At 36.9% G+C, this 26,396-nt stretch overlaps 1 protein-coding gene across 1 annotated transcript; it reads left to right on the forward strand.

The window, feature by feature from the left end:
* The first annotated feature begins 302 nt into the window (after window positions 1-302).
* Window positions 303-25,495, forward strand: LOC120526664 (uncharacterized threonine-rich GPI-anchored glycoprotein PJ4664.02-like). The gene is made up of 6 exons (XM_039749819.1): window positions 303-510; window positions 913-10,533; window positions 13,512-13,769; window positions 16,868-17,131; window positions 21,964-22,046; window positions 24,391-25,495. Exons 1-6 carry the CDS (start codon window positions 303-305, stop codon window positions 24,451-24,453), a joined length of 10,497 nt encoding a protein of 3,498 aa, XP_039605753.1. The 3' UTR covers window positions 24,454-25,495.
* The last annotated feature ends 901 nt before the right edge of the window (window positions 25,496-26,396 follow it).

Raw genomic sequence — 26,396 nt, forward strand, 5'->3', positions numbered from 1 at the left:
ATCTGTCTTCAATTGCAGCCCAAAGTTTTTCAATGGATACATCTGATACATCTACAAGCAAAACTTTAATCACATCAGCAAAAACTAACATTTCTTCATCATCTGCAAATAGTTTTACAGGAGCTATCCCAACAGACAGTATATCATCATCAGCCACAAGTTCCTTTCCTGTTAGTAGTAACTGGTTATCATCCTCATTACCAAATAATACAGCAACAGCTACAGCTCAAAATAATTTAACTTCTCGTTTAACTCCAAAAACATCAACCAGTACTCATTTATTATCTGCAGTAGACACAACAATGGCATCATTAGCATCAAGCTCAGCAACAGAAGTAAACATAAGAAATAATGCTTCATCAGTAGTTACAAACATTTTTATGGACTCTTTGCCAACAGTTAATCTGTCTTTATTGCCTACAAGTACTTCTGCCACTGCTGTTACATCTAGTACTTCTACATCAACTTCAACAGGTCGTGTCTCAGCAAATGTAACCAGTCTAACTACAAGTAAACCTTCAGCAACAACAGTAGACCCTGCCTTGACTTTAACATCTACAAATATCACTTTTACAAATTTAATAAACGTCACAGTTTCATTACCATTCACAAATACCCAAATAACAGCAAAACCAACCACCGCTTCATCGTCTGCACTATTAACAAGTATTCTACCTACAAGTAAGGAAACAAGTTTTTCAGTAAACTCTTCAAGAACTCTTTTAACATCAGAAAATTCACCATCCACAAATTTCTCAACCTTAACAGATGTTTTCTTCTCTTCACCTGCTTCAATGACGAGTTCAACAAAAGCCACAACTAATTCTGTTTTATCACAATCTATAAGAACTTTTAGTACAAGTAAGGGGATTTTTACCTTCTCACCATTATATTCTTCCATTCTTAACTCAGGTGTATCTACAGCTTCACTAAAAACTTCAGACTCTCAACAGACCAATGCAGAATTCACCTCCTTGAATACCATGCTGACAGCTACAGAAACTGCTGTGAAGTCTTCAACATATTCAAAAACACATGCTGCAAATATTACATCATCTGGTAATACCCCTGAAATATCTACAGGACCTTTAAATTTTTCTTCAATCACAACGCAGCATTTTTCATCAGATACATCAAACACATTGACAGGCAAATCTTTATTAACTGCAGCATCAACTAACTTTTCTTCATCATCTGCTGGGCGTTTTCCAGTAAGCTTCCCATCAAATATAACAGCAATAGCACCAAATAATTTTTCACTAACTTCTTCAAGTTATCCTTCAAACCCTACAACATCAATCACTACCAATTTAACTGAAATAGACACAACAATAGAATCATCAGCATCAGGTTCAGCAACAGACATGAGTTCAGGAAATAATGTGCCAACAATTACAAAAACCTCTACAAACTCTGTGGCAACAATTAATCTGCAGTTATTACCCACAACTGTCTCTGTCACACCTATCGTATCTAGTACTTCCACTCTGAATTCAACTGGCCCCTCCTTAACAAATGTAACCAATCTAGCAACAAGTACCCCTTTAGCAAGGACAGTCAACACTAGCACGATGTTGCCACCTACAAATACTATTTCTACAAGTTTAATAAATAACACTATTTCATCATCATCTGCAAATACGCAAACAAGAGCAATGTCAAGCAGTGCTTTGTCTTCCACAGCACTTACAAGTATTGTACCTACAACTAAGGAAACATCTGGCATTTCATTAATCACTTCAAGTAACATTTCTACTTGGGGAAATATACCACCCACAAATTCCACAACAACTGTATCAGGCATTACATTTTCTTCACTAATCTCTACAACAGGTTCAACAACAGCTATTGTTTCATCACAGTATACAAATAACATTGGTGTAAGTAAGAGATTTGTAACCTTATCAACATTACCCTCATCATCCAGTCTTAACTCGGATGTAGACAATGGATCATCTACTCCTTTGCTACAAACTACAGACTCATTGCACACAAATGCACCATTCATGTCCAGGAATACCATGTTGACAGCTGCAGAAACCAAGGCGTTGTTATTATTGTCATCTGAAAGATCACTTGCTGCACCTACCATGAGCAACAGTGTTTCATCACCTGCAAAAAATACACTTAAAACAACTCAATCAATTACTACTTTATTGACATCTACCATATCATCTGGTAATATCTCTGAAATATCTACAAGACCTTTAAATTTCTCTTTAGACACAACAAAACTGTTTCTATCAGATGTATCCAATATATCAATGAACAAAACTTTAACTGTAACATCAACTAACTTGTCTTCCTCATCTGTCAGAGGTATCCCAGAAAGTCTCCCAACAACCACAATGTTACCATCAGCCACAAGTTCCTTTCCAGTTAACAATTACTGGTTACCATCTTCCCCATTACCTCAAAACATAGGAGCGGCTACAGGTTCAAGTAATTTTTCAGTAACTTCTTTAACTTCTCACTTAATCCCTATAACATCAACCAGTATCAGTTTATTAACTGCAGTAGATACAATTGCATTATCAGCAGAAGTGAGATTAAAGAATACTACATCAGCAATTACAAACACTTTTGTAAATTCTGTACCAAATGTTAATCTGTCTTTACTACCGACAACTATATCTGCCACTCCTATCACATCTAGAACTTCTACATTGACATCAACAGGTCCTTCCTCAACAAATCTAACCAGTCTAACCACAGATACCCCTTTAACGAAGACAGTAAATTCTGTCTTGACATTACCACCTACAAATATAACTTTTGCAAATTTAGTAAATAACACAGTTCCATTGTCATTCACAAATATCCAAACAACAGAAATGCCAGACACCGCTTTACCTACCACATCATTCACAAGTACTCTATCTGCAACCAAGGAAATACATTTTTCAGTAAACTCTTCAAGAACCCTTTTAACAACCGCAAATGCACCACCCATTAATTTCTCAACTCCTTCAGACATTTTGTTTCCTTCACCAGCCTTAAAGATGAGTTCAACAACAGCCATAACTAATAGTATTTTATCACAATCTACAACTAACTTTAGAACAAGTAAGGGAATTATTACCCTATCACTGTTATCTTCTTCTACTCCTAACTCAGATGCATTTACTCTTTCACCAAAAACTACAAACTCCCTGAAAACACATTCAACTTCTATACCCTTTAATACCATAACAGATACAGACATCATTATGTTGTCATCATCACCTGCAAGACCACCTGTTGCACCTACCACAACTAACAATATTTCATCACCTGTAACAACTCCACCAATCAGTAGTTTCTGGACATCTATCACATTCCCTGGTAATTTCTCTTTAATATCTACAAAACCTTTAAATCTTTCTACAATTGCAGCACAACCTTTTTCGTTAGATGCATCCAACACATTGACAGGCAATACTTTATTAACTTCTAGAACAACCTACTTTTCTTCATCCTCTGTCGATAGTTTCCCAATAAACCTTCAAAATACCACAGTGTTATCATCTGCCACGAGTTCCACTCCAGTTAGTAGTTATTGGTCATCATTTTTCTCATTACCTCATACCACGGAAACAACAACAGTTTCAAAAAATTTTTCACTAACTTCTTCAAATTCTCATTTAGTCCCTATAGCATCAACCAGTAGTAATTTATTAAATACAATTGAATCAACAATGGCATCATCAACATCAGGCTCAGTAACAGAAGAAAGCTTAAGGAATAATTCATTCCCAGCAATTACAAAAACATTTGTGAATTCTGTGCCAACCGTCAATGTGTCTTTTTTAACCACAAATATCTCTGCTACTCCTGTCACATCTAGTACTTCTACACAGAGTTCAACAAGTCCTGCTACAACAAATCTAACCAATTTAACAACAAGCGCCCCTCTACAAAGGGTAATAAACACTACTTTGATTTTACCATTTACAAATATCACTTCTACAGGTTTGACAAATAACACTGTTTCATTGTCTTTCACTAATAGCCAAACATCAGGGATAACAAACTCTGCTGTACCTTCAACATTATTCACAACTGTTCTGTCTACAATTAACAGAACAACAGCATTTTCAGGAAACTCTTCAAGAACTCTTTTAACAACAGCAACTGTACCACTCACAAATTCTTCAGTTTTATTAAACTCTGTCTTTTATTCACCCACCTCAATAACAGATTCAATAACAACTACAACTAATACTATTTTGTCACAATCTACAACCAATTTTATTACCAGTAAAGGATTTCCCACATTATCACGGTTATCTTCTTCTATTCTTAACTCAGATGCTTCTATTACTTCACCAAAAACAACTGACTCCACACAGACAAATACGGCATTCATACCCTTATTGACATCTACACAAACCATTGCGATGCCATCATCACCTGCAAGACTACCTGTTGTTCTTAACACAACTAACAATATTTCATCATCTGTAACAACTCCATCTACAACAACTCCACCAATTAGTGCTTTATTGATATCTGTCACATTATCTGGTAATAACTCTGAAATATCTACAAGACCTTTAAATTTTTCTTCACTCACAACACAGCCTTTTTCACTTGATACGTCAAATATTTCAACAACCAAAGCTTTTTTAAGTACACCAACAACCTCAATGATATTATCAGCTATAAGTTCCTTTCCATTTAGTAGTTTATGGCCATCATCATCCTCATTACTTCAAAACACAGAAGCAGCTAAACCTGTAAATGATTTTTCAGTAACTTCTTCAACTTCTCAATTAATCCCTATAATGTCAACCAGTACCAATTTATTAACTGCAGTAGACACAGCAAAGGCAGCAACAACATCAAACTCACTAACAGAAGAAAGCTTAAGAAATAATCTATCTGCAGCAATTACAAAAACTTTTGTGAATTCTGTGCCAACCGTCAATGTGTCTTTTTTAACCACAAATATCTCTGCTACTCCTGTCACATCTAATACTTCTACACAGAGTTCAACAAGTCCTGTCACACTAAATTTAACCAATTTAACAAGCGCCCCTCTACAAAGGGTAATAAACACTACTTTGATTTTACCATTTACAAATATCACTTCTTCAGGTTTGACAAATAACACTGTTTCATTGTCTTTCACTAATAGCCAAACATCAGGGATACCAAACTCTGCTGTACCTTCAACATTATTCACAACTGTTCTGTCTACAATGAACAGAACAACTGTATTTTCAGGAAATTCTTCAAGAACTCTATTAACAACAGCAACTGTACCACTCACAAATTCTTCAGTTTTATTAAACTCTGTCTTTTATTCACCAGCCTCAATAACAGATTCAATAACAACTACAACTAATACTATTTTGTCACAATTTACAACCAATTTTAGTACAAGTAAAGGATTTCCCACATTATCACTGTTATCTTCTTCTATTCTTAACTCAGATGCCTCTATTACTTCCTCAAAAACAACTGACTCCACACGGACAAATACAGCATTCATTCCCTTATTGACATCTACACAAACCATTGCAATGTCATCATCACCTGCAAGATCACCTGCTGTTCTTACCACAACTAACAATATTTCATCATCTGTAACAACTCCATCTACAACAACTCCACCAATTAGTGCTTTATTGACATCTGTCACATTATCTGGTAATACCTCTGAAATATCTACAAGACCTTTAAATTTTTCTTCACTCACAACACAGCCTTTTTCACTTGATACGTCAAATATTTCAACAACCAAAACCTTTTTAAGTACACCAACAACCTCAATGATATCATCAGCTACAAGTTCTTTTCCAGTAAGTAATGTTTGGCCACCATCATCCTCATTACTTCAAAACACAGAAGCAGCTAAACCTGCAAATGATTTTTCAGCAACTTCTTCAACTTTTTATTTAATAACGTCAAGTACCAATTTATTAACTGCAGTAGACACAGCAAAGGCATCATCAACATCAAACTCACTAACAGAAGCAAGCTTAAGAAATAATCTATCTGCAGCAATTACAAAAACGTTTGTGAATTCTGTGCCAACCGTCAATGTGTCTTTTTTAACCACAAATATCTCTGCTACTCCTTTCACATCTAGTACTTCTACACAGAGTTCAACAAGTCCTGCCACAACAAATGTAACCAATTTAACAACAAGCACCTCTTTACAAACGGTAATAAACAAAACTTCGATCTTACCATCTACAAATATCACTTCTACAGGTTTGACAAATAACACTGTTCCATTGTCTTTCACCACTAGCCAAACATCAGGGATACCAAACTCTGCTGTACCTTCAACATTATTCACAACTGTTCTGTCTACAATGAACAGAACAACAGTATTTTCAGGAAATTCTTCAAGAACTCTTTTAACAACAGCAACTGTACCACTCACAAATTCTTCAATTTTATTAAACTCTGTCTTTTATTCACCAGCCTCAATAACAGATTCAATAACAACTACAACTAATACTATTTTGTCACAATCTACAACCAATTTTATTACCAGTAAAGGATTTCCCACATTATCACTGTTATCTTCTTCTATTCTTAACTCAGATGTCTCTATTACTTCACCAAAAACAACTGACTCCACACGGACAAATACGGCATTCATACCCTTATTGACATCTACACAAACCATTGCAATGTCATCATCACCTGCAAGACCACCTGTTGTTTCTACCACAACTAACAATATTTCATCACCTGTGAGAACTCCATCTACAACAACTCCACCAATTAGTACTTTATTGACATCTGTCACATTATCTGGTAATAACTCTGAAATATCTACAAGACCTTTAAATTTTTCTTCACTCACAACACAGCCTTTTTCACTTGATACGTCAAATATTTCAACAACCAAAACCTTTTTAACTACACCAACAACCTCAATGATATCATCAACTACAAGTTCCTTTCCAGTTAGTAGTTTTTGGCCATCGTTATCCTCATTACTTCAAAACACAGAAGCAGCTACACCTGTAAATGATTTTTCAGTAACTTCTTCAGCTTCTCATTTAATCCCTATAATGTCAACCAGTACCAATTTATTAACTGCAGTAGACACAGCAAAGGCATCATCAACATCAGACCCACTAACAGAAGCAAGCTTAAGGAATAATTCATCCCCAGCAGTTACAAAAACGTTTATGAATTCTGTGCCAATCGTCAATGTGTCTTTATTACCCACAACTATCTCTACAACACCTTTCACATCTAGTACTTTTACACTGAGTTTATCAAGTCCTTCATTAACAAACCTAACTAATCTCGCGATAAGCACCCCATTAGCAAGAGCGGTTAACACTACCTTGATCTTACCATCTAATATTTCTTCTACAACTTTAATAAATAACACAGTTTCATTGTCCTTCGATAATACCCAAACAATAGGGATACCAAACATTGCTTTACCTTCAGCATCAGCCGCAAATATTTTACCTACAACTAAGGAAGCTGTTTTCTCAGGAAATTCATTAAGAACTCTTTCAACGGCTGCAAATGTACCATCTACAAATTCCTCAACTTTGTCAAACATTTTCTTTTATTCACCAGCCTCAGCCACAAGTTCAACAACAGCCAAAATTAATACTGTTTCACCACAATTTACAACTAACTTTAGTACAAGTAAAAGTACTCTTACCTTATCACCATACTCTTCTTCATCGGCTCTTAATTCAGATGCATCTGCTCCTTCACCAAAAACAACAGACTCCTCACCGACGAATGCAGCTTTCATATCCTTGAATACCATGTTGACAGCTATTGAAGCTACTGCATTGTCATCATCATTTTCAAAACTACCTGTTGCAAATATTACATTACCTGATAATACAGTAACAGCTACAGTTCCAAATAATTTAACTTCTCGTTTAACCCTTACAACATCAACCAGTTCTAATTTATTAACTGCAGTGGACAACACAATGGCATCAGCAGCATCAGGCTCAGGAACAAACATGAGCTCTGGAAATAGTGTGTCAGCAATCACAAAAAATTTTGTAAACTCTGTGGCTATCATTAATCTGTCTTTACTACCCACAACTATTTCTCTCACACCAATCACTCCTAGTTCTTCTATATTGAGTTCAACAGGACCAGCCTTAACAAATATAATCAATATAACCACAAGTACCCCTTTAGCAAAGACAGTAAATCCTACCCTGAGCTTACCTTCTACAAATTTCACTTCTACAAGTGTAATAAATAAAACAGTTTCATTGTCTTTCACAAATATGCAAACAACAGCGATACCAAATACTGCTTTACCTTCCACACCATTCACAAGTATTCTACCTACAACTAAGGAAGCAATTATTTCAGTAAACTCTTCACAGACTCTTTTAACAACAGTAAATGTACCACCCACAAATTTCACTTCCTTATCAGACATTTTCTCCTTTTCACCAGCCTCAGTAACAAATTCAACAACAACTACAGCTTTAACACAATCTACAACTAATTTCAGCATAAGTAAGAGGATTCCAACCTTATCACTGTTATCTACTTCCTCCACTCTTAACTTGGATGTATCTCCTCCTGCACCAAAAACTACAGACTTCTCACTGACAAATACAACTTTCATATCTTTGAATACCATGTTGACAGATACAGAAACCATTGCATCATCAGCAGCAGCTGCAAGACCACCTATTGTATCTACCAGGACTAACAATATTCCACCTAACTCACCTGTAACAGCAACTCAATCAGTCAGCATATTGACATCTACCACATTATCTGGTAATACTGTTGAAATATCTACAAGAACTTCAAATAATACTTCATTTACAACACAACCTTTTTTATCAGATAAACCCAATATATTGACAGGGAAAACATTAATAACTACAACATCAAACAACTTGTCTTCCTTGTCTGCTGGAAGTTTCCCAGTAAGCCTTCCATCAGATACAATATCATCATCTGCCAAAAGTACTTTTTCAGTTAGTAATTTTTCAACATCATCCTCATTAGTTAATAATATGGTAACGGCTACATCTCCAAATCATTTTTCACTAACTTCTTCAAGTTACCATTCATCCCCTACAGCATCAATCAATACCAATTCATTAGGTGCATTAGACACACCAATAGTACCATCAACATTAGGCATGGCAACAAAAGCAAGCTCAGGAAATAATGTGTCATCAGTTACAAAAACTTTTATGAATTCTGGAGCAACAGTTAACCTGCCATTATTATTCACAACTGTCTCTGTCACACCTATCATATCTAGTACTTCTTTGAGTTCAACAGCTCCTCCCTCAACAAATATAACCAATCTATCTATAAGTACCCCTTTAGCAACAGCAGTAAACACCACTATGATGCCGCAATCTACAAATACCACTTCTATAAGTTTAATAAATAACACTGTTATATTGTCATTCACAAATATCCAAACAACAGTGAGGCCATACACTGCTTTACCATCCACATCATCCACAAGTATTGCAAGTAAGGAAACAAGCAGTCTTTCATTAGACTCAAGTACTGTTTTAACTACAGTAAATATACCCACCACAAATTCCTCAAGATCTGAATCAAATGTTATTTTTTCTTTACTAACCTCTCCAACAAGTTCTAGAACAGCCACAGACAATACTATTTCACTACAATCTGCAAATAACTTTAGTACAAGTAAGAAAATTCTGACCCTATCATCATCATCTACTCTTAACTCAGATGCCGATATTGGGCCATCGACTCCATCAGCAACAGCCACAGCTAATAATCTTTCATCGCAATCTACAAATAACTTTGGTACAAGTAAGACAATTCTGACCTTATCAGCGTTATCTTCATCTTCCACTCGTAACTCAGATGCAGATGTTGGACCGTCTACTTTTTCACCCAAAACTGCAAACTCTCTACAGACAAATAAGGCATTCATATCCCTGAATACTGTTTTGACAGCTGCAGAAACCACTGCATTGCCACCATCATCTGCTATAACACCTGTTGCGTCTACCTTGAGTAACAATCTTTTATCACCTATGACATTTCCACTTAAAACAACTCAACCAATTGGTCCTTTATTAAAATCTACCACATCATTAAATAGTTTGTCAGTCTCAGCAGAATCTCTTTCATCAGATGCATCCACTACATCTACTAGGAAAACTTTATTAACGACAGCAACCTTTTCTTTACCATCTATAATTACAGCTTCTACAAGTTTAATAAATAACACAGTTTCATTGCCATTCACAACTGTCCAGACTCCAGCAATGTCAACCACAGCTACTGCGCCTTCAATTTCATTTGGAAGCAGTCTCCAGACATCTCAGAAATCTATTACTGTTTCAACATTGTCCTTAAGCTTTGAAACCACACTTTATAAGCCCTCATTCACTCCTTTTAGAACAGCTTCGACAGATAACACAAGCAAAAATATGTCATCACAATCTACTTATGCGCCTTTAACAAATTCTTCAACTACTACTTCAACTTCAGTACCATCAAAACCAACAGAAGAAGACATTACAGTTGTTCCTTCAAGGACTAGCAACTCAACAACGTCTACAGAGACAACAAAGCGAGGTATGTATTTTTATATTTGATCTTCATATACAGTGTTTATATATACATGCTCTCACTGAGAAAATTGTTTGGAACACCTATACACCTACTTCTCCTTGTAATCATCTAATCAGCCAAACATGTGGTAGCTGCACATTGCATAAAGTCATACAGATACGGGACAGAAGTTTCAGAAAATGTTCACATCAAACACCAGAAAGAAGGAGTATGATTGTTAGTACTTTTACTAGCTTTGCTGAGAATGGTACTAAAAAAAAAACCATCCAGTGAGTAGAAGTTCTGCAGACAGGAATACCTTGTTGATGAGAGAGGTCAGAAGTGAATGGTCAGACTGGTTTGAGCTAACAGAAAGGATATGGTAATTCAATTAAGCATCTCAGAATGCACAGCTTGTCAAACTTTGAGGTGAATGGATTACAACAGCAAAAAAAAAAACACATAATGTTCCACTCCTGTCAGCCACAAACAGAAAGCTGAAGCTGCAGTGGGAACAGGCTCACCAACCATGGATAGTTGAAGACGGGAAGAATATAGCCCTGTCTGATGAATCTCGATTTCTGCTGAGGCACACAGATGGTAGTATGGTCATAATTCTGTGCCAACATCATAAATCCATGCACCCAACCTGCCTTGTGTCAACAGTTCACGCTGACAATAATACTGAAATGGCATGAGGAAATGTCTTCTTGGCACACATTGCACCCATTAATACCAATCTACCATCACTTGAATCCCTTAGCCTATTTGGGTATTGTTGCTGACCATGTGCTTCTCTTCATGGCCACAATTTATGCATCTTCTAATGGCTACTTCTACCATACCACAAAGCAAAAGGCATCTCAAACTGGTCTCATGAATTTGACAATGAGTTCATTAGTGGCATTCCCAGTCACTGGATCTGAATCCAATAGAACACCTTTGGGAGTGGTAGAATGGGAGATTCACACCATGAAAATGCAACTAACAAATCTGAGGAAATTGTGTGATGCAATCTCATCAACATGGACCGAAATTTCAAAGAATGTTTCTAACATCTTGTGGAATCCATGCCATGAGGAACTGGAACTGGAATACATTTGTCTGTAGGAAAAGCAATAATTTTATGTTTTTATAAGTACATTTTTCAATAAAATTGAATGTCATATCCCAAAACATCTGCATTTGAACACTCTTTGCATCTTTAATTGTAGTGGCAAACCTGGATTTGTGTTTCAAAGGGGGTTTGAAGCTCACTTGGGGTTAATCTCCCTTTAGCTTTCTGCAACAAATCACTCATTAGATTTAGATAAACTTGAAAGGGGTGTTGCTTTTATATTGTTTGTGCGCAATTTAGACTTTATCGTAGATGTTTTAGATCAGGATATTTTTTGGCTTTCATGGAGGGTGGACTGGTTTTCTGGTACTATCTGCTTATTGTATTGTGAGTGAAACTTGTCTGCACTGTGGTCAGAGCTGGAGTGATTAGTTCTGATAGACTGCTATGGATTTTAGATTTTTTTTTTTTCTAGGTCAGGCTAACAGAATACTGTAGATCTTCCAGTCCTTTTAAACCTGTCACATGAAGCACATTAAAACATTAGAGGTTACTGTTGATTGTTCTTTTTGTTTTTCCATACAGGTATTAAGACTAACACTTTTACTGGGTTCAGGCACATAATGAATCACAGACTTGGTTTGGAATGGTCATATTAAAATCCTTGGAGAGCTTAATACTGTCTGTTTGAATAATAACATTAATGTAAAGTGTTTATTTATTAATAAAATTCTAGAGTTTTTTATTGACGCAGTGTGAAAATTTGCATATAAAGTTTATCTATCCAGTCATGTTGATTTTTAGTTTTTAGTATTTTTAGTTGCATCTAAGATTAATACATGTGATATGACTTTGTAATTTTTAAGGGTTATTGAGCATTGGTAGACTAAGAGTGTAATGTACTAAATTATTGACACTAAAGGATTAAACTTTGTAGATTTTCATTGATTCCCACTAACAAAACAGTGTGGTTGTGCAAGTTATGCAACTAGACTAGAGAAATGTTGGGGTGCCAACTGGATCACCCCATTTAAAAACAAGATGAAACTTTAACCAAAAAAAGCGCACAATGGTACAATGGCAACGCATTCATTGCATACTGCAGGGAATAGTTAATTGGTCAGGTCTGCTTTGGAGTTTGTTCGTCCTCGAGTGTGGGTTCAGAATGCAACACCGGCTTTTGTGAGCGTCTCACTTTTATACTGCTCTGGCCAGAATAGGCTGAGTCAATTGTCTTCACTAGGCATGTTTCTCCTGGCTGCAGGAAAAGAAAGAGACAATACCATTTGCGACAGTGTCCCCTCTCAACCCTGGTTGGGACTGCTGAGTCAAAAGAGTGATCCACAGACAAACATACATGACAACAAGCATTTAGCTTTGTATGCAACAGTTTATTCAAAATAGTGGTTCTTCTTTGGATGTAAAATAAAAAAATCATGTAAGTAGAATCCATCCATCCATTATCCAACCCACTCACAATATATTATTTATTTAAACAGTATTCTCTGCAGTATTCCATTTAATCCATGTTAGAGACTTAGTGCCCAGAATTACCCTAGCAGAGAAGAGGAAAGGGGAATGGAAGGGACGGTAGTAATGTATTGTAAAACAAACTCACATTTCTACAGGATCAGTTTAGAGTAGTAAATTAATCCAGCATGAATGTCTCTGGGATGTGAGAGAAAACACCACATAGGAAAAATGAGCAGATGCCTCACATGAATTAACCAGGCTGGAATTATTTTCAGGAACTTGAGAGCTGTGAGGACATTGTACACTGAACCTGGGAAAATGTGTCTTCTGAAAGCAAAGTACAATGATAAATATTTTCTTACTGCTCAATTTATGATTATTCAGTTTTTCAGAAATACTGTATTGTAGTGATCTAAATGCATTGAAAGAGTGTTTTTACATATTCTCTGCAATACTTGTTTTATGCATTTAGACCTAGGCACAGTTGGAAATCTGTCAGTAATGAGCATCACCACAACTTCAATCAGTTTGAGCTGGTCCCTTTTAAAAGGCACTGCAATCAGCTACAGAGTTGAGGCAAAGGGAATTACATCTATTAATTTGACAGTAAATTCGGAGTTTGCTGTTATCACTGGACTAACGCCCGGTAACAGATACGCACTGCAAGTCATTGCTGTGGCTGCAGACAACATCACTGAAGGGCAGGCGGTGACAATCATAGCCTTTACAAGTAAGTTTTTACTCTTGATCTTATATAGTTCTTGTTATGCTTGTTCATCAATATGAATACCATCACATATCTATCTCTGTTACTATGTATAGTTAAGTTCAGTTTCTTTTGACTTTGCTTTCAGTTGTTTTTATTGATTCAATAACAAATAAGCTCAGTCCCATCTTTCTTTCTCTCTCTTCTCTGCTGCCTTCACATCTCCACTTGCATACTCTGTCCTCCACCTCCTGACTCCTGCTCCCAGAATGGAGTGGGGCGGCCTCTTTTATAGTGCACTCCGATGTGTTCCAGGTGCTACCTGAAGTTCTTCCTGCCTCACTTCCTGGTGTGGTGGAAGTGCTGCATGGGCACCCAGAAGCACTCCAAGTGCACCCGGATCCTTTACTGGCAGCACTATCCTGGTGTGGTGGAAGTGGTACAGTCCAGGGCTCCTGAATCGTCCAGGTGCTCCCTGGCTGTGGCCATTGGCACCAACAGGGTTGAGCTTCCAAGTTCCAATCCTGTGGCCCCGGTACAAACCAGGGGGGCTGCCCTCTCATGTCCCCAGGGAGGTATTGTCTCACTTCCAATCCTTCCATCATCCAGGTGTCCCAGCTGGACAAGAGCCCCAGCAGTCTGCCACAATATACACAAGTCCAACAACACATATGTTTATTTGAAGTTTGGGAAATGCTTCCTTTAATTTCTCCACCAATGTACCATGTATAGCACAGTATTAAGCACAATAAACACCCTGTTTTCTTTCTTTGTCTTGTCTCCTTCTTTCCATCTTCTGCCTCCACTCCTACTTTGGCAAGCTTCATCTCTCTCCCCTCCTGACTCTGGCTCCTTAAGTGAAGTGAGGCAGCTCCTTTTATGCTGCACCCAGGAGTACTTCAGGTGGCTATTTATGGAGATCTGGAATCACTCCCAGGTGTGGTGAAAGCCTAAAGTATGGCTCTGCAGACGGCTGTGATGAAACCCAATAGGGCTGTGTCAGACTTCAGTTCCCATGGATCCCTGCGGGAATCCGAGGCACATCTGAGGGCCATTTAGCATCCCGGGGAAGTAGTACCCTGAGTACATCTTCTCCCCCCATCATTCCACTATGACTGCACATTTACTGGGGTCCATTGCAGGGCTCAGTTTCACAGCTAAGCAGAAAAGAGTTTATAGCGTACAATCCAGAAACAGAAACCTATAAATAAAGTGTCAGTTTGAATAACCCTATTTATGAAATACAAGATAATGATCACAGGCATCATTTAGATTCACAATGGCCGATGATGATGATGTTTAAATCTATTTTGCACAGTTTAATGACATTGGAGAGCTCCAGAAGATCACTTACTTGCGCATGTAGAAGCAGATTATTAAGAAACCAGGTTTCTGCCTTAACCAGGTTATTCACCTTAATGTAATTATCTGTGTTCATGTAAATGCACTGAATGTCACAAATAATGAGTTAGGGTTCCAGAGGACATCCCATTGAATGTCCAAGAACTTTAGATTGGTTTTTGTTTTATTCTATCTTGAAGGAGATAAAGATAAGGTCAAAATAATGCACCAAGGTTAAATCCAAAAAGTCTAAACCAACCGATGATGAAATACTAAACATCCATCCATCCATCCATTTTCAAACCCGCTGAATCCGAATACAGGGTCACGGGGGTCTGCTGGAGCCAATCCCAGCCAACACAGGGCACAAGGCAGGAACCAATCCTGGGCAGGGTGCCAACCCACCGCAGGACACACACAAACACACCAAGCACAAACTAGGGCCAATTTAGAATCGCCAATCCACCTAACCTGCATGTCTTTGGATTGTGGGAGGAAACCGGAGAGCCCGGAGGAAACCCACGCAGACACAGGGAGAACATGCAAACTCCACGCAGGGAGGACCCAGGAAGCGAACCCGGGTCTCCTAACTGCGAGGCAGCAGCACTAAACACCACCCAAAAATCAAAATTACAAAGAGCTGAGTTACCAGAGAACAACAAATAAAATGAATTACACACAAAGATCAAAAATGGTAGCCCTACTCCTCAAGGGCAAATGTTATTGCTAAATATTCCTAATAACCTACATCCACAACAAAACTCTTTCAAACCACAAATTGTCCAAATTAAATAGGTACTCAAAAACAAGTTGTGTGTTTTATTTATGCATAGTCCTGGCCCTGCTTAGTGCATGTATCCATCGTTTTTCATATAAGCAGCACAGTGTTTGAATAAAGTGAATTTAGGGTAAGAATTTGCAGAGTAACTTGATACATCACAGTAGAAATCCAAACCTGTTTGTGTTGTATGTCTCTTTTCACTAAGACTAACTGCCAATTTGACAAACTATTGGAGATTTAGAATCCTTGCTTTTTATTATGGGCCTAGGGAAACTTTTTCATCTTCTATTTTTCTGTTTTGCTTTCAGAGAATCTTTTCTTGTTAGATGTATAACATTTTCTAAGGTTTATTCCACATCGTGACTGCCAATTTCATATGTTAACTCTTCCTAGTGATTCTAAATGCAGAGATTAGAAAATTTGTTGTTCTAGCCAACACCTGCTGAAGCAATTTTACTATTAATTATATAATCACTAGCTGGCAGATTCTCCACATTTTAAATTCAGCTGCTTGCTGACAGCATCCACTTTCAGTTCTGGAGTGTCATGATGAAAGAATGTCAGAATGAAATTCTTCCAGAAAATGTTCTAAAATATCACAACTGTGAAAATCAGAAGTCACCCATTGTGGAAATTTCCCAGATAAGAATGAAGATAGAAATATAAATCTTGAATTGGACAATAAACCCCTGCAATGTCTGTGGTCCCCCATGTAATGTTCTGAGCTCTCTTTATAACTGACATCAGTGCAGGAGTGGTGGCAGCAGCAGCAGCTCCTTGACTTTGCTGTAAGGTGCCTACTTAAACTACTAATTGCTGAACAGTAGCTCTCAACTTATCAGTTCCAATAATAATATTGACTTCTTTGCCAAATACAGAATGTTTTGATTAATGGGAAATGCTTTGGTAGACCCTAAAGCAAAAGGTGATTAAATGTTTAAATGTACTGCACATTAAAATAACTTGCAAAATAAAAAATATGCATTCTTGTACTTTACAGAGCCTGACACTGTTAAATATTTAACTGTAAGCAGTATCAGTGGCAATTCTGTATTCCTTAAATGGATTGCACCAGATGGAGGTGTCAGCCGCTACCTGATTCTGCAGAAAGAAAGTGCCGAATTTGGAAGAGCCTTGCAGACTGTGACGGAGCCATATGCTAATATTACTAGTCTTTTGCCACTTACAACTTACACCATCCAAGTCAAAGCTGTAACAGAAGATGGAACGCTAGGAGATCCTGTGTCAGTTATGGTGACTACAAGTAAGTAGTTTCCACAGCTGCTTTTAATACAAACATGTAACAGAAAAAAATTATTTATTGAAGCAGGCAAGAGAAAAAGCAAGACACATGACCCTATAAAGTTTTAAATCCAGAACTGATTGATATATTGATACAGGCCTAAATGTAGATTTCTCCAGATAAGTTCAAACTACTCAATTATTATAGTGATGCTCTGTAGGAAACCAAATGCCTAATAGTCAAAGCTACATGTGGAGCAGCATTTTAGGCAGATATCTAACTACTTTGTAGTATTAGGCAAACTGCCCTACAACTCTCTGCTCCCCTTCTATTCCTCTGGGGCCATGTGACCAGACAGAGTAACCCTTTCATTTTCCATTTTAATTTTCTCAGTGTGGGCCACCTCTCAGGAACATTCTGTACCTTTTGGGTATGTCATATGAAAATATCAAATCATGCTCTTAAAGATTTAGAGTTTAAGTTCCCCTTATTATAGTGGCTTCCCCTGCCGGCTCCATTTTTTATATGTAAGGGGAATGTGATGTGAAATTTGAGATGATATATGAGTGGTTTAGAATTCATGCTCACATTTATATTTTATATTAGACCTGTAGTAGACACATGACAGCATGGATAAACATGAATATGCAGCCACTAATTAGTTGACAGACAGCAATCTTTATATTCAAAATAAGAACAAAATGTCTGCATTGCCTAGGATCCCCTGACTGCAGAAATTCATGATGTAGCAAGTTCTGGGTGAGTGATAACCAGTGAAGAGCCAGTGGAGAAGGCCCGAGAAGGATAAGTTCAGCAAAAACCTTAGACAGAAACTGAACCAAGATCACTGCTTAATGTTGCTATTCTGGCTCAGTAAACCATTGCAGAGCTGTTAGATGTACATGTTTTACTTACAGAAGCAGTAGACTGAGAGAGAAAGACTACCCAGAAGCCAAAAAAACCCCAATCTTCATGCTACATACTCTCCATAGGCCCTGCTCAGCAAAGACCTGCAGGTGCCTGACACTTAAAAACTAGCATGACCAAAACAATTTTACTTTAAGAGGGTACTACAGACTGCTATTCGTGATGTCATATGAGAATGAATGTATAAATATGTGTACTGTCCTGACATAACACATCATCCACACTGTTAATACAATGTTAGTATGTGATGCTGCCAATACACACCCAAAATAAAGAAAACAACTAATGCCCCAAGCAAAAAAACAAACGATATGATATCAAACCTCACAGGCATTGGCACTGTGTTTGAAATACAAAACACAAAAAAAGACAAGAACAAATGTTCTACTTTGATAGACAGTACAGGAATGCAACTTGCAAATATTTTTACAGTAGTACAATGGTAGCTGCAATAATCATTATTTACAAAAGACTCGATTTTGTTCACCAATAGTGCATTCATGAAATATAAATAATATGCTTACGTTGGCTGATGCCAACATTAGATACACATTTTGTTGCATTACTTTTGTGCTTCCAATTGACACACAGACAGGTAAAGAGACTTGCTCGTCGTCATACATTGTCAGTGTCAGGATTGGAATCCACATCTCAGGGTTTGAAGTCCAAAGCCTTAACCACTGCACCACACTGCCTCATCTCTCCAACAGCTATCAAGCAATCAAGCTACCATTCCCATTCTCCTGTGGCTTCCATTGTTTTCATTCAGATTCATTTACTCTTTCATTATTTAACAGATTTTCCCACCTGGCTTGGCATATTTTATAATGGTCATCTCTTTTGTAATAAATCACATTGTCTAAAGTAAACATACTGCATGAATGTATCTATAAATATACAGCCTTCTCTCTGACTGCCCACAGACTCAGCATCTGTTCCTGAATGTCTTACTGGATCTGCTTGCTGGCAGATTAGATTATGACTTGTTCATAACAACAATTCTGTATACTATAAAACTGAACGACTGTAGTTCAGTATCATCTTGCTTTTGTTTAATTTACTATTTAAACCAGTAGTTCCCAACTTTTTCTATGCACCACAACTCTAGAAAATGTTTGATTGACCTCTTAGAAAAGTAAGTCACATTTCTAATTTTTCAACTACATAGTGAACTAAAAAAAATAAGCTTTTAACTCTAAATCTAAATATAAATTGAGCAATTTACCTTTATAAATCCCAATAATTTTGTAAGTGTGTCTCTGTAAAGCTTAGACACTAGATTGAAAAATCCTAGGGTATCCCACAAAACTGTAGGCACCGCAAGGAAATGACGCACATTCAACAATAAAAAGTTTTGGGGAATTGGAGACCCCCATGGATCAATGGGTACCAGCGCTCCACCACAGAATGAAACACAGTCATTGAGCTTTGTCCCCCATTAACACCAACACTGCAGTTCAAAAACAGATGTACTGCACAGTTAAAATTGCTGCGCTACAGACAGGACCACCACCAGGAGAAATGGGCTGAGTGTGAGCAGCAGGTGTTGCATCCAATTCAGTCCCCCATCTTCCACCTGGCAAAAATGTCAGACATCTAAATCGGTGACATTTCACAGTCAGGACTTGCACTGAAATCAATACTAGACCTTGCCCTTCTCTGAGGATTATTGTAAGATCAAAATTCCATTCTCTTAAAAATGGTCATTTGCCTTTACAAACACTCTGTCCACAGCTCAAGGATCATGTAAGAATGTGCATTTCTGTGGCTCACTCACAGATGACAATTGCACACGCAATGTTTGATGCTTTTCACGGAACAGGAGCATTAACTAATAAAAAACCTACAAGTGATGGCACACTGCATGACACAGATTGCGCCACGATAAAGACAGACAAAGCCCCTCACTCAATTTTGGCAAATTGCGATGCAGCCCGCCTCTTTATTGCACAACCCGAAATGCCACTTTGTACCCCCTGGAGCTGCTGGAACCCCAGGTAGGAAATCCTTGATTTAAAACTTACAGTCAAGCAAAAGCTTTCTCTTGATGAGTATGAAGCATCTGTGGCGGTAGACTAATTTTTAATTAAATATGTGGAAATTGTATTCATAAAAATAAGTGGAACATGTCTTCTAGGTAGTAGCCTGTTTGATATTGTCTCTTTGTTTCTGCTGAGGAATTGTTAGAAATGTTATCCTCTCTGAAATGGCATGAGTGAGAACATTTGCTTTGTTGAGGAATTGTTTGGGTACTTGGCATATGTAACCATCAGTTGAGAGAAACCCTTGCTCAGAAGCTCAATCACAGCTAGCAGCCATATCTCAAGGCCTCTATTTAGCTGAGTGGTAAAACTTGCTGCTAGTGATTCCAAACATTTCTTTGATCCTCATTGCCAACAATGTCTCAGGAAGAATGTTTAGTTGCTGAGAGAATTCCATAGCAGAAGCACATTTGTAAGCATTCCATACAAAATTGCTTCTCATTGACTTATATTCACCACGTAACAGTTTTAATCCCAGTATAAATAATTTTATTCGATATTGCAACTGAATATTTAACTACTCAGTAACACTGAGCATATTTATTTTATTTACTATGTGTGTCTATCACTATCTTAACTGTTACAGTGCTCTGCAGGGCTTGATCTTTGCTCACACTTTTAACTTCTGTAAGAACGTTAGGGGTTGCTGTCGCCCCTTTCAACTCAACAGACAGACACACTAATCATAAGGTAAAATGACCAAGAAGGTTTTTAATTCTTTTTCTTCTTGTTACAATGCCCAGAAGCACCTTCACGACCATAAATAGACAAAACCAATAATAATAACACAATCAACCAATACAAATCTCTCCTCCACACCTCCCAGCAAGCTCTGTCCTCTACCTCCCAACTCTGGCTTACTTTCTGGGTCTCCAGCAGTACTTTATATAGTCCTTGACCTGGAAGTGCTTCTCCTCTTTCATTCACGTGATTTGCCAGCACTTCAGGGCTTCCGTCCCCGTGACTCGATAGTACTTCCGGGTTATGAAAAGGTATGACTCCACAGGTCCCCTGGCAGCGTCTACTGGTGGCACCCACGGTATCCAGCAGGTCTGAGAAGCCAAACTGTGTAGGAATCCGGGGCACCAGTATGCTGCAGGGAACTTGCCATCTAACATCTTGAGGAGGCTGTGTTTCACAGTAGCTACCTTCTCCCATCCTTCTCTTCTTTGGGCGTCCCGGCTGGGTGGAGCAGCCGGCCGTCTGCCACACTTCACAATGTGAATAGTTTTCATTCAGCAGTTTCTTTGACTCTAACCAACTGCAGCTTTCCTTAACCTTTGATTACTTGCCTGAAGTTCTGTCATAGAATTTTCAAAAGAAGTGCAGCTTTCTCTTCACCCAGCATCCAGTTAGATTTTCATGCAATCTTCTTCACTTTCTCTACAGCACCTAAGGTCCTATACTCCAGTCTTACATGTGAAAGGGAGAATGCCATCTTCTTAGTGCAGACCTACCAAATATGTCATTTTTGATTCACGTGTTTAGGTTTATCTTTCCTGTAAACACAGTTATAAAACTTGTTTCTGTATTCTTTCTGCATGAATTCTTGTGCAAAATGTTCTAGGTCAAATTATGTTAGGCACATTCCCCATACTAATAGACCCCATAGTTTAGGAGATTTTTCAGTACTATTTTCTTTTCAGGACACTAACATTAGGCTGGCCCTCTTCATCTAATATAGAGAATCCAAATGTCTAAGTGCACTTTCTATGCTGTAGTACATCCCAATTAATCAAACTTTGGGTTCAGACCTAACGAGAGAGTTGTAAAGTACAAGAACACCAGTTTTACAATGAGTTTTCATAAAAGCTTAAAAGCAAGGTAAAATTTGCTTTTGGGATACCAGGAATAACATTTTTTTCTTATTTTTTGTCTTTGCAGCGGGTCTGTCTCATCATTATCAGATATCAGTTGTCACTTCTGGTACAATGAATGAAGAAATAAAAAGCCTCATATTGGAGATGGTTAGTGCATTTCTTCTTAAACATTTGCACATACACTTCTCACTAGCAGTTGCTCATATTTTAACACAAACTGAAAATTAGCCATCCACTCATTTGTTGAAGCAGATTCATAGAATTTTCAAGTCAAGGGCTTTATTGTCATACTATGCATACACAGTATTGCAGCATACAGTGGCGCAAAACTGATAAATTGATAGATGAATAATAGGTAAAGAATTGGTATAATAATAAATTGAAATAGTTATAAATGAATAAAAATATTATAACGACAACTAAGGGCCCATTCACATTTGAGCGCTGTAAATTTCCTGTACAGTATTTGTTTGGTGTTTTTCAAAGATTTTAATTTTGTTGTGTGAGTATTATGAAGCATTTCAGGTTTTTGTAGGGCAAGGTGTTTTTCAAGAATTTTTCCAGTGTTTACAAAGAAGCATTTTGCAGGGAAAATACAATTAACATGTTTTGAGGTTTGTCATGTTATGTTGCGATTGTTGTTTCCAAAATGTATGCTGTGCTTTGGTGCTTGTAATTCTGGCTATCGCAGTGATGAACGGCAGATGTTGTCACTGCCATGAGTGCAGATATGGGGTACACCCCGTTCTGCAGCAAAGGAAGTTGAGAGGACAATTCTGAATCCTCAATGTAGCAGGCAATGTATCTGAAAATATTCCACAGGGGTCTCGATAAGCACATAAGTAGCGATATGGGTATATAAGTAGTGTACTATCTAATTTTACTGTCATGGGTAGCTTAAAAGCAGAATCTAACTTTTTACAATTTTAATGATTTTATTATATCAGTACACCAGTAAAGCATATCTTATGTGTTATTTATTCCTAACAAATTAAAAATGTCTAAATATTCTAAAGAAAGGCCTGAGACCAACACTGCTTAAAAGAGGCCATAATATAACAATAAGGGAGAGGGGAACTGCTAAACTCCGCCTGCCCCAAATAAACAAAAGTCTTATAATTTGGTGCTTGCACAGTTCTAAATTTTTATCTTCAATAAGAAATTTTTATAGGCTATCAATTTTATTTCCATTTTTATAACTATTAAGTATTTAATGACATGGTTAATTTGTTTATTCATTTTGTTTTTGGTTAAATGTAATCATGTTTCATTTCTTCTGAAATCATTGCAAAACTACTTTGTTTTGGTCATGGCCACCACCATTTTTTGAAGCTGGTTTGCCAAGCACAGGGGTGTGTTGTGAGCGTGCGTTATCTGGAAGTGATGGGTTGATGGTGTGTCCAGTGAGACAGTATATAAGACAACACTGTCAGCCAGAAGATTGTGGTAAAAAAATGAATGTGCGTTGCTTTTGTTATTTGTTGATTTTCCAGCAACAAACCTTCTTTGTAGTTCTCTGGCTTTAATTAAGTATTGTGTTTTGGCTCTGGCATGCAGAATTCAAAGTCTTCTTAATTGTGACATTTGCTTTGTTACTCTGACTACATTTTATCTCCTGGTCTCTAAAATTTGCGTTAATGGCCTGCCTCCTTCAATCTGTGGCAGAATCCAAGGCAATTAATTATTTATTAAATTAAATAAAGAAAATTAAAAACAAACCCGAAAAAACACACTTTGCTAAGTAACAAAATAAAAAAAAATTCCAAAATAAGTGTAGGGTAAAACTATAACCAAGTCAAATACTAAATAAACCAAAAATTTAATCTAGGAATAACCACAGAAAGTTTGTAAAACTAACCAGTGATAAAATGGCAAAAGTCAGAAATCCAAAAGATCAATCAAGAATGGTCAAAAGACACACGAGATTTTCAGAAAGATCCAAAAAAGGAGAAAAGTAACAAAAAAAAAAAATTAACAACAAAATAAGAGCAAAGTTAATGCCTCAGCAAAGAGTTGAGCCACTGCAGTGAAATAAAAAGGGCTTGTCACGCCTAAAGGCTCGAACTACAAATTAGCAAGGAAAAAGAGCAGGCCAGAATTACCCACAATGCAAAGAGCATAAACACAGAACAAGCAAAGAAGCTGTGGAAGTTAGAAGATATAAAAAAACTAAAAATGCTAGAAAAGAAATCCTACCCTACATTGGAGAGGTATACAGAGAAATGAAGAAAAAGCTGTGTAGACACCAAGAGAATGAACAAACTCAACAAAAACTGGAATGGAGTTGAAATTTATATCCAGTCTCTTTCAGCTCTGTGAAGATAAGTAGAAAGCACATTTTGTGTTCTGCAGTACAGAAAAAATTAAAGTAGGTCATAAAATCATATTTTCAGAACCAGCACAAAATGAAAATGTAAAGACTGTCATTCAAATGTTTTTTGAGCAGTGTTAAAATAATATTCAACCTACTTATGTATATTTTTTCTTTTAGGTTAATTCCAGTCTTCAAAAGGAACTTCCGCCAAGTTCATTTTCTTTGTCCTTCAAAGGATGATGAATATAGAGGCTTTATTGATCCATAGGTCTTTCTAAATGAATGATATTTTAGACAATATTAATTAATAATAGGCTTGGCAAAAAACAGATTTTGTTTTAGAATATTGATTCCTCTTTACTGTGCACGCCACTGTTGTGTTGTATTATGCCGAAACAACATTAATTGTAACAACGATGTTTGTGTAATCTGGTTCTTTTATATAATCATGCAGCGCAAGCAAAGTCTTCAGTGCTCACCTTGTTGCTGAACTAAAGCAGTGCTGCGCTACTCTTTACGGCTCTTTGGCTTTCTCTCTTTGCTTTTATCAAAGAAGCACTTTAGATGGCAATGCTCGGAGTTCTTCTGCACATCAGTAGTTGTTCCTGCAGTTAATTTCAACTTTTACTCTATCTGTGTGTAGGTTCAGTTTTCCCGACTACTGTTTATTATAATGCATATGCACTTTTATGTTGTTGCAGGTGTTAAAGGCATTCTTGTTTATTTTTATTTTATTATACAAATACATAAAAAGTCACCCAACCCCTGCTGTAGTTGTCAAGTGCTTTAAGAAAGCCTCTTTGTATTGTGTCTTACTTTTGAATTTTTCAAATGTAATCTCTTTTATATGCTTTGTACATCAATACTCACTAAACAAGACAGTAAAAAATGAATTACCCCAGACTTTGTTGCAAAGTATTCATATTTTGTCACACAACTGTTATGTTATGAATTGGCTAACATTATTACACTTTTTCTGTACTTAATACAATTTTCCTAAAGTTGTAAAGTATTTGTATTGTGGTTTTAAGAGAATCCAAATTTACAATTGATTGCATTGTATATTTTATTTGGAACCTTGCCTGTTTTATTATTACTGTATTTTGCATTTTACCACATTGATATTTGGTTTTTGTAGAGGCCATCAAAGGGTTTACAATGAAAAAAGATTTACATAAATGAATTGTCATCTGGTTAAAATTATGTAAGACTAACATCATTCTGGAGAAAAAATTTAAAGTGCCTATCAGACAGCCTTGGTGTCACAATCCCTGCTAACCCATTAACAGCTGTGTTTGGTGGGCTCACAGAGGGGCTTAAAGTGGAGAAGGACAAACAAACTGTGATTGCCTTTACTACACTATTGGCACGTAGACTTATTTTGCTAAACTGGAAGAATCCTAACTCTCCTCTTTTAAGTCAGTGGGTAACTGATGTTATATACTATTTGAAATTGGAAAAAATCTAATTAGACGATCTGTGCAGAACATCTTCAAAACCTGGCAGGATCTAATCAATAACATTTTAGAATAAGCTCTTAAAGCACTGAGGAAGTAGATGCTCTCCCCATTTCTTTTTCTTCTCCATTTATCTGTATTCGCCTAATAAACTCATCAATTTATTCATTTTTACTATTTTTAAGTTTTAGTCTATTGGCCATGCTCTCTTTCTCAGGGGTGGGGGTTAATTTGTTTTCAATCCTATTTTTTTTGTAAAAATTGATCAATTTGTATGGAATGATTACAATAAAATCAATAAAAAAAAAAACAATGCAAGACTGGAGCACATTTATATGTACATGAAGTAAAATAGACCAGGATCCCACTCTCAATTCCAATTAAAAAACAAATGATGACAAAAAAAATAAGATTTTTATTTTCCTTAATGCAAACTAAGGCTTTCTTTAAAAAGAGAGAGCACCACGAGAGAGTTAATAAAATATGAGTATTGCACAGTATTGTTAAATCACACACTCACACACATACAAACTCAAGTGTAGCAGTGTGCCACTGAATCCCATAGCACGGCAATACACATCTGTGGTGGACACTACTGACGTGATTACCATGGGAAGGTAACCTTGACTGTAATATGTCTTATAACATTCCTGCTGTTGTAGTGAAAGAAAACTAGACACTCACATTGGGAGAGGAGCAGAGGGAGACTAGCTGTATTTTATTATA

The sequence above is a fragment of the Polypterus senegalus genome, chromosome 3 (assembly GCF_016835505.1).
Source record: "Polypterus senegalus isolate Bchr_013 chromosome 3, ASM1683550v1, whole genome shotgun sequence".
NCBI classification, from domain to species: Eukaryota; Metazoa; Chordata; class Cladistia; order Polypteriformes; family Polypteridae; genus Polypterus; species Polypterus senegalus.